This window comes from Trichechus manatus, unplaced genomic scaffold (genome assembly GCF_000243295.1).
Source record: "Trichechus manatus latirostris isolate Lorelei unplaced genomic scaffold, TriManLat1.0 scaffold00005, whole genome shotgun sequence".
Lineage (NCBI taxonomy): Eukaryota > Metazoa > Chordata > Mammalia > Sirenia > Trichechidae > Trichechus > Trichechus manatus.
In genome coordinates this window covers 8,155,932-8,166,541 of record NW_004443941.1, presented here as the reverse complement: position 1 = coordinate 8,166,541, position 10,610 = coordinate 8,155,932, and the positions used below count along the sequence as shown (strand labels likewise).

At 41.3% G+C, this 10,610-nt stretch overlaps 1 protein-coding gene across 3 annotated transcripts in view; it reads right to left on the bottom strand.

The window, feature by feature from the left end:
• The window catches only part of PSME4 (proteasome activator subunit 4), a 101,872-nt gene extending 91,268 nt beyond the window's left edge, over positions 1–10,604 (bottom strand). For all 3 annotated transcript variants that reach the window (XR_002824749.1, XM_023735134.1, XM_004369463.2), the window contains exon 1: positions 10,343–10,604. Coding sequence is in view for 2 of the 3 variants with exons in the window: in XM_023735134.1 (XP_023590902.1) it covers positions 10,343–10,584 (242 nt within the window). In the remaining variant the exon portion in view is untranslated. The remainder of the gene's footprint in view (positions 1–10,342) is intronic.
• Positions 10,605–10,610: the final 6 nt, after the last annotated feature.

Sequence of the window (10,610 nt, the reverse complement as noted above, 5' to 3'; positions counted from 1 at the left end):
CACACACACACACACACACACACACACACACACACACACACAGTAAAAGACATTAATTCAAAGAGATTGCTGGTATGGAACAAAGGTAAGTTAGGTGTATTAAATTTAAGAATGTCTTGTTTTCACACTAGCGTGCTTTGCAACTGGCAACATTGTCGGCAACTCTGGCTGGTTTATTGACTTCCACACGGTAGCCAAGCAAGCAGGAGCAGCATGGTTCCACAAGTCTGTCATTTGCCCACTGCTCTATGCCAGTCCCTGGGACAAGTCATTTCATCTTCTATTTGTAAAAGCTGGGCTTCCTCACAAGGCTAGGGTGAGAGATAACTGACTGGTGTATAAGGAAGAGCCCCAGGCACAGATATTTTGATTTAACTGTTCCAGGGTGTGGCCCCAGGTAGCAGTTACTTCCCAGGTCTGAGAACCATGGGACCTTAGCAGACTAATTGGCACACGATCCATGTTTAAATTATTGAAAATATACAACTAATGTAATGTATTTCCTTAGTTATAAGGCTAAAAATACTCTAAGAAGCTTGCTTACTATATATACTATCATGACTGGTTTCAAGTGAATTATCTGCACCTGTACTTGGAAGCCTATCTATCATTTAAGACTTCCATGAAAGTCTTCATTCCCAACCCAAAGTGCTGTCTGTCCTCTCTACCCCGTAAGAGCCTGTACTACGCTTGACTATTTTTCACCTTCTAGCTCGGACTACAGTCACATGTGTATACAGTGTTCTCTTTCTTTAGATTACTAAAACCACCTGATGGCAGGGACCATGCCTCTACATCTTCTGAACCCTCAGCTCTAGCCAGAAATGAAACAAGGTGGACATTCTGAGAAACATTTGTTCAACTGTACAAGCATATCTTGAGGAATAGACTGGCTTATGTAACTATAAACAGCTCACCAGGGCTAATCATTCAAAAAAAAATTCAAACAATAAATATTTGACCAAATTAAGCAAACTTGCTTTAAAACATAAAGTAGATTTCCAGAGCACACTAAAAAACAAGTATACCACCTTTACCAAGTATGGTACTTCTGATGGAAGGCTCTAAACAGACAAGGAGCTCTGAGCATACACTTCTCTTTATCCTCATCTGCCAGCGCAGACACAACACTCACTACTAGAGTTTCAGCATATTGTAGTACAGAATTATACTCTATGAGTTACTAAAAGTGACACCACAATTTCTAAAGTAATAAAGCCATTCACTATTGACACGTAATACTGACGCCTCTATTCTTCCCCCAGTTGTTCATCTCTTAAGACATGTGTAATGGGAATCCTTTCTTGAAATGTTGTACTGAGTGTCAGTTATGAGCCAGACATGCCAACCAACAATGGAAACTTAAAAACAAGTAGTGATCAATGGCCCTGGGACACACAGTCTAGAGAGGAAGACAGATAACTGATTATTTCAATATGATGTTCTAAGTTCCTATTTAACAATGCTATGGTGGCACACTGGTTAAGAGCTTGGCTGCTAACCAAAAGGTCAGCAGTTCAAATCCACCATCTGCTCCTTGCAAACCCCATAGGGCAGTTCTACTCTGTTCTATATGGTCGCTATTTTTAGTTTACGGATTGATGGTGCAGTGGTTTAAAGTGCGTGGCCACTAACCAAAAGGCCGGCAGTTCAAACCCACCAACCGCTTCCAGGGAGAAAGATGTGGCAGTCTACTTCCATAAAATTACAGCCTTGGAAACCCCATGGGGCAGTTCTACTCTGTCCTATAGGGTCACTATGAGTCACAAGGGCAGTGGGTGGGATGGTCAATTTACCGGTTTTTATCTGTTCCTCCATATTAAATGGCTTTCCCGGAATTCCTCCTTATCTATCCAAATCCTACCTCAAGGCTCAGCTGCAGTTCTCCTTCCCCTGGGTAGAATTCCCAGGGTTCCAAATCCAGGGAGTTTCCCTTCCTCTGGACACAGGCTATGGCACAATGGTTAAGAGCAACAGCTCTGTGATCGGCAGGCAGGCAAATTGGCTGTTACGTAACTCAGTGAGCCGTTTCCTCATCAGTAATACAGGGGCAATAAACGTACCTACATTTCACAGGGTTGTTTTCAGGATATAAATGAAATAATTAATGGAAAGCACTTAGCACAGTGCTGGCACATTCTAAGCCCTCAACATAAGGTAGTTAGCATCTATACCACTCATTGAACAATTTATTGACAATCTCTTGTAAAATGCCTCAGCTTACTGATTTTTTAAACTGTGATTAAGTATATGCATAACAAAACATTCCCTATTTCAGTATCAATTCAGTGATACTAAGTTCACTATGTTGTGCAAAGGTTACTGATATTTTTTAACTGCTGTAACTTTTCATTTTCATTGCTTGTATCTTCATATTTCAGTAAGTAGGTGTTGATTATGTGATCTGAAATACAGAGAGACACCTGTATTAAATCAGTAGCGTTTAAGTATTTTTGGCCACAATCCACTGTAACAAACATATCATAACCCAGTACACACACACACACACACACACACACACACACACAAAAAGAAGGCCATGAACCACATTCACTCTTAGTACTTTCAAATGCACTCTGATGATTCTAGCTTACCAAACCAAAGCCGCTGCACGTCTAGTCGATTACAACTCATAGCGACCCTATAGTAGTATAGTTCACTTAAAAATCGTAAGACAAAAAAAAAGTGACAAGGGCTTAAGATATTTCTGCCTGTTAAATTATGAATTAAAAAAAAATCACTTATCTAAATCATTCCTGAATTTGTTAAAAATAGTAACTTTTCTCCTGTCATACACAGACTAGAATATAGAGATCTCTGTTTGGTGTATGTTGACAGAAATTTGACATTTTATCTACTAGGATCTCTGGAAGTAATCTACCTTTCAGGAATCTGTCCAAAATTCCCAATTCTATTCAAAATCCATCTGAATAGAGAAATGAGAAAAAAAATATCTGCCTGAAAATATACACACTTACATGCAAAAGATTGTGTTCATAGAATTTCTTGCTCTAAAAACTTCCACTTCATCCTTGGCTTAAAAAAGAAAATTGTCAGAAAATGAAATGCAACACCCACACACAACAGTCCAAAGATTACTGCCACCTTCCATTGATAATGTCGAACATCAGATTATAAGGTGTTTTTAGTAATTCTTAAGCAATTGTCAACCTGCTTGAACTACAATACTATTCTTTTACTATTTCATAGCAGCAATGTTGTTAGTTATTTCTTGGAAAGGAAAAGAGCTTCTACTGTATTTTTAAACTCAGTATTCAGGCTCCAGATACTGTGAAAATTTTTATTTTTTTTTAATTTGGCTGTTAGTCAAATTAGCATAAAAAAGGTGATGACCACCACCAGAATGTTATGGTTCATCTACCAAAAATCAATATAATTATACTCTAGATTCTGTAATACTAAATATTGAACCACAACAACATTTTTTTTTTAATGAAAAATCATTTATTTACAAATGAAGGTCTCAAACTCCCTGATGCAACCAATACATGTTTTCTCCTCTCCTTGACTCTGCTCAGCTCCACCCCACCCCATTTCCACTTCGGGTTATGAAACACACCACTCCCTTCCTTAGCCCAAAACCTCCTTCCCTCTGCTTCTTTGCTTAAATATTTACTTTATTTGAACCCAATATTAAAAAAGGATCTCATCCCAGATTAGTCTTCTCCATTTTGACTGTAAAAGTAGGAATTCCTTAGATTTGCATATTTTTTAGATGACGAAGAATATAAAAGTTAATTCTAATATAAGTATGTGTGAACGTACCCGCCACTGCATAAATGCTGCAGGTAGAGAGAAGAGGTAAATACTGAAGACAGTGACCTCAAGAAATCTCACGGGAGAGAGGAAAAGTATGTTCACAAAGAATAGAAAATCATGACCAAGGATCAAGAGAGACTGCACTGAAAGGGGAGAAATTCTAAGTGTAAGCCGGGTATTGAAGTAGCCAACCTCAAGATTCCAAATGGGTACATTTATGGTCTGTGCTGCTTTTAACATTCCAGTGTCCATCTCAATGAATGCAGGCGTTTGTTTGCTTGCTTGCCTGAGCTTTTTTGATTATACTCTCAATTCACTGTTCACACAGAATGAATGAAACTTTGATCTAATTTTCTATAAATGTAAGAGGGAAATACAGATTTAGATTTTGTTAAAAAAAAAAAAAAAATAGGGGAGGGGGGAGGCTGACTAGAAATGCATCTCACTGAATAGAAAAAAGTTACTTCCCAAGTTCCATGAGAAAAACTGGTTTATAAGTTGTGTTTGTTTACTAACAAGCTTCCATGAAAAAACAACAAAAATTCATAACACTAAATTTGTCTATCTTTCCTTTCAATTAAAAACATGTATTTCAAAGCCCACTGTATTTGGTAACACGACAGCAAGAACACTTGGAAAAGTGTCTGTAAACAACACGTTCAGCTCTCAGAAGAACAACAAAAGGGTAACGGGTGCTTTTTTCTTGAACTGCCCTCCCTTGTGCCTCAGTGTGAGGCATTAAAATACACCAGTTTGAAAGAGACTTCAAGTACAGGTAGTACCTTTAGAAGTCTTATTTTCTTTCTCCAAATTTCCTGATGCAGCTACCACCTTGCCTGGTCTGTAAAAAGATACACTAAGAGAAAACACACTGGAACTTCCAGAGGGCAGAAAGCTTTCACTGATGTAACCTAAGAGCAAAAATCAGTGCTCAGCCAATACAAGGCATTCAAAAAAACAATCTGTTCAAGGACAACTGCATCCTGCCACCACTACTTCTGTCAAACTACGTACTAACCTATGCGTCTCAGTACCATCATTGTGAAAATGGAGAGAACTCAAGAGTCCTTGTTATCCCAGGACTGACTTTAAGTCTCCAAAGTTAAGAGGATGGGGGGAAAAGGATGTCAAAACATGAAAATGTTAATTAACAAGTTATTTTCATCTCTGTCCATGAGGTCTCTAATTGTGATGACCCTTAGGTAAAACGATGCAAGGAAACACAAACTTAGAAGTGAACTAACAAATGTTGCAAAAGAAGCACGATTTCGTGAGGTTGAGCAAAGTGATACTGGATTATTGTTAATTTTTGTAGGTTTGATAATGGTATGGGAATTGTGGGTTTTTTTTAAAGTCCTTCCCCTTAGAGATACAAAGTGTAAACACTTACGAATGAAGTAATATGCTACAAAACAATGGAGGGCGATAATGGAAGGAACAAGACTGGTCACGAATTCCTAACTGAGGACGGGTGATGGGTACACGGGGATGGGATTCATTATTATGTCTTCTTTTGTATATGTTGGATATCTTCCATAATGAATTTTTAAAGCAAAAAAATTTTTAAATAAACGACATTAAAAGACTGTAAAAATCAAAATCACATACACCCACTGACAAATGACACTGGGCAAAAACTCTCAGTTAACGAGTGAAAAGAAAACTGACGTGGTATTTAGAACTCTCTGGAAACTGAGAGGGGCCTCAAATATTTCTGAAAATAATACATACGTGTGACCAAACCCATTGCCATCAAGTCCATTCCGACTCCAAGCGACCCTATAGGACAGAGAAGAACTGACCCATAGGGTTTCCAAGGAGCGGCTGGTGGACTCTAACTGCCAACCTTTTGATGAGAAGCCAAGCTCTTAACCACTGCACCACCAGGACTCCATAACTATGACAGTGCTACCAAAAAAAAAAAATCAATTGTGAAGGATACTTTATGGTACTATTACATAACTTTGTCAGAAAAATCCACGTCCCCCAAAATCGCTTATTTGCTCCCCCACCGAAATCGACTTTCTCACTACAAAGACATTTTGCTTCCCATTTTAAGTGTGGCCACTTAACAAAGACAAACTTCTTCTACCACTTCCTCTACCTGGTTCTCAGTGATGAATGTGATAATTTGTTAAGATTCTTTTACAAGTAAAAAGCACTTGTGTTTACCATGTATTTCGATTTCATTTCTCAGACATTAGACACCTGTTAACTGTGCCATGTTTCTAGACAGACAACTGAAATTCAGTGGTTAGCATATGCTATCTTCTTCTCCAACAAAGAGATGATGTGAATTTGGGGGCTTCTGCGGTCACTTACTACTTTCCATAAGAGGAGGTCAGTGTACTCGACAATTTGTACCCTGTTTCAGTGGCAGAATTCTCGGTTTCCACGTGGGAGGCATTGGTTCAATTCCCAACCAATACACCTCATGTGCAGCCACCACCCATCTGTCAGTTGGAGGCATGCATGTTGCTATGATGTTGAACAGGTTTCACAGGAGCTTCCAGACTAAGGTGGACTAGGAAGAAAGGTCTGGCGATGTACTTCCAAAAATTAGCCAATGAAAATCCTATGGATCACAACAGTCCAATCTGCAACCGATCATGGGGATGATGCAGTACGCAGCAGTATTTCATTTCACTGCACACGGGGTCACCATAAGTCCAGGGCTGACAGACAGCAGCTAACAACAGCCACCTTGACTAAACTCCCATTTCTGGGGGTTACATAATCTAATTAAATACATTATGTGGTTTCAACTGGGATAATCCAATTTCTATCAGGAAGAGTACATAACGTTCTTAATAATAAACTGTGGTTTCATTCTAAAGGGATCAACAGCTTAACTGGCTAATGAAATGATTCTTCAGTATAATACACAGTCACTTCATTATAAAACATAACATTTTACTGTAACAAAATAAGGATCTAAATTTGCTTCGTATTACACTGAATCCACACATACATTTTACAAAAATCAAAATTCTGTTTAAGAAAGAATGTAAAAAAAAAAGGATCATAGACGGGTAAGCTTCTAGGAAATAGTAGCCCATTCACTTGTTCCCCCTCCACTTCCTCCAGACCAATTTAAAAGAACATGGTGCTAGAAAGGCCCTTAGGGGCCTTCTAGCCCAGTAACTTTTTAAATGGTATGCTTTGGAGCCCTGAGCAGGCTTCAGGGGCTCTATTATCAATGAAATGTTAATAATAATAATAAAAAAAAATCACTGCGGTTTCCATCTGCCTGAGGAGCCCAATTTTGTGTTTAACATTTTGTTTTTATAAGCAGTCCGCTGCTAAAATTTAAAAGTTTGTAAAACTAATAATCTAACCTCTTCGCTTTCCAAATGAAAAATCTAAAGCTAAGAGAGGCTGAGGTTAAATACCACAAGATGATAAGGTCACTGGCAAAAAGCCAGGTACAGATAAACTGAGGTCTTCTGGTAGATTTCACTGCCTCTCATGAAAAGTCCAGGAGAGCAGGAGGAGACAACTGAGTTTCAAGATTACCTTTCTTCAACTCCCTTCATTCTCATACGGGCCTACAAGTTATCTACTGACACCTTTCACTAAAGGTATCCAGGAGCTGTTTTCACTGCCATTTTCCAAAAACCACTAAGTTGCACCTCCCTTCTCCAATTTGTTTCCTCAACTTCTCTAATCTATTTCCTCCCTTCTTAAAGGTGGGCCCTGCGATGTATTCCATCACACAATCTCTCTTGAACAGGCAGTTTTAATCCTTTCAACTATCCTGCAGAACAGCCTGTATTACATTAGAGGGCCAATTTTTATAACACAGGGAAGTAACCTTTTTTAATAGAGACGATAAACAGACCTCAAGTCTCAAGATGGATTGAAACAATTATGCTAACTCCTGAAATGAGGTGAAAAGTCAAAGGTGGGGGGTGGGGGCAAATGTAGAATATGAGCATATACCAACCCAAAACTCAGCTCCACACAAACCTGTGACACTCAGGTTAAGGGGCACACTTCTAGCTGTTGATCCAATCCCAGGGCCTCCGAACAGCACTCACACCCTGGTCTTCTTTAGGGAAGTACTTGATCTGAGCAAGTATTTCCAGTACTTTACTAACTGCTCAAACAGACCTTGTAGAAAAATACACTCGGGATTATTTGAGGCTCTACGGGATACAAAAATAAAATCACAGAATACTTCAGCAGGAAGAGTTCTTAGGAATTATTGAGTCTAAACCCCCTCATTTCATTTGTAAGAATACTGTAATACATGATTAAGTAACTTCCCCGCAGTTGAGGAGCTAGTGGCAGAAACTAGATTTTATTTACATTACTATCTTTCCATTCTTCTACCAAATCCTAAATATGACACCTATTGTCACACACTTTGGCATCATTAGAGATAAACTTGTGCAGCATGCAAGGCTTAAAGAACAGCAAGCATATCTATAAACAGGTCAACTTAACATAGGACTTAGGAGAAAAATACACACCCAAGATTACAACATGTCCCACCAAGTTCAAAATGTCACATAGTGCAATCCCAAGAACCAGTGTCCAGCATTTAACCACTGTTCCAAAATAAAGTTCTACCTGATAGCATTTCTTGCTGGTTATTTAGACACACATGACTAAAGGGCTCACAGTTAAGTCATCTAACTGCAGTCCTGCCCTAAACACCAACGGGTGTTCCATTGTAACCCTGTCTAGTCAAAGCTACTCTTACTAAATAAACAAGGCCAACAACAACAAAACCCTAGGTGCTAATTTACCAAACCCGCTGACAATAAATACTTCAGACCACAATGCTTAATTTAACTATGGCTTTGTAGATTTCAGGTTCATAAATCCAAACCAGATGTGCTTCACATATTGGCGTACTGATATACTGTGCAGCTGAAAGGAGCTGTTTGTGTCCACAAAAACGGTGTCCTCCGGCAGACCTAGCGCACATGATTAAAATGGGGATTTACTGGAACTGACAAAGTAACTTTTTACGGTGCCTGAGGAACAAACATCTAGGAGGCTCACTTGAAAACCATCATTTGAATTTTAATCAAGTACTGATCTTCCCATTTTGAAGAAAAGCGGTTCTTTCCCTGCTGGAGTCCTTTCTTTCCAAGTCTTCAGCGGATCCTATCACCACAAACTTTTTTACACTCTAGTCAGTTGTTAACCTGGACATCTTATGGTCATTTTTTGGTGACAAGGACAAATTAAATGTTTTAGTTTTGCTTCTTTTTACTTAAAAAGGTACCTACTCCCAGTTCCCCCTGAAAGGCAACAAATCTGTCAGAGGGCCCCTAATAACTGGCAGATAAGAACCATCCCGTGTGACGAGATGGAGAGAAGATGACTGCATTACAAAACCCTGAGTCATCGCTCAGCACACTCAGCAGATTGGGGTAAACACTGTCTAAGTGACTTATGTCTTGTGTGTGTTCACCCATCCATATCCACATTCATCGACCTACGATGTTACCACTTTATGTACAGTCAATCAAACCTGCCACAGCAAAATCTTTTTTTAAAAAACTTCTAACACAGTGAAGATGCATTTCTAGCAAATAAAGCTTCTAACTTTTCCACCCCCCGACCCCAACTATTTTAACTCGGATTTCCACCCCCACCCCTCCACCCCCCCAATTTCAGGGACACTATAGTTTGCACCTAGTTTATGCAAAACAAACAGAACTCGTGAAACTGACTTGAGTAATCCAGGTTCCTCAGAGTGACTCAAAAATTGACACAAACCTAAAACACAAGCTAAAAAAGCGGGGTGGGGGAGAGGAAAATTGACACAAGCCTGATGATAAGAGCGCCCTGGGCAACCTCACAGGGCTCTTCCCTGTCTTCCTCAGCACTGTAACGGTCTCTTCAAAGGAAATGTCAACGACGGGGACAACATATACTTTTCCCACGTTCGAGACTCAACACTAATTCAGCTGTCGTTCTAGTCTACATCCAGCGCACTGCCCAAGGACGCGCTGAGAAATGACTTTAAACTACTCTGGTCAACCAAATCCACGAAGACTGAGCAGCCCCAGAAAAGCAGAACCCAGAAGTTTCCTTCCGGCCTCCTTCACATCAGAAACTGAAGGCAGAAAAGTTACTAGATGCGAGTAGAGGGATGTGAGAAGGCGGGTACCGTAGGAGGAAAAAGAACCCGAGGAAGCACGGGGGAAGTCAAGAGTTCCTCCCCTAAAGACGAGTTCTGTCTATACACCCCCAAACCCACCACGGGCAACGGTCCAAGGAGGACCCTTAGGGACAGCCGGTGCCCTCCGGCTCCCCAGACTCCTGTGGATCGGAAAACAACAACCCAAACCCTTGGGGAGGAACAGGGGGTGGGTAACAGGGGCGAACCATGGAAGTCCCGTAGGCAAGTGGCAGGGAAGAGGCATGGGTGCTACCCAGGCTTCTGCAGCGACCCTGGCTGGGGCCACAGCACTGGGACCACCGGCTTGAAACGGAGCAGAGCTGGGGGTCCGGCCCTCCCGGACAAAGAGACGCCCCCGGCTGCCTTTTCCCTTGGTCCCCGTCCCGGCGCGGCCCACCCCGCAGGCCCGGGCACACTTACGCCGAGAGTTTCCTGGTCCAGAAAAGGCCACCGGGCCACAGCTCCTGCAGCTGCACGGCCTGGCCCAGGTTGTTTTTGATCTGGGCCAGCTGCAAGTCGGACTCGGCGTCCAGCCGCTCGGCGTAGGGCAACAGCTTGTTGTAGACGATCTCCTTCTGCGGGACGAAGGCCCGCGGGCCCGGCCCGGGGCGCCCGCCCGGCTCCGGGGGATCCCCGCCGCCCGCCAGCTCGGCCGGCTCCATGAGCCCAGGGACACCCCTCCGCCCCC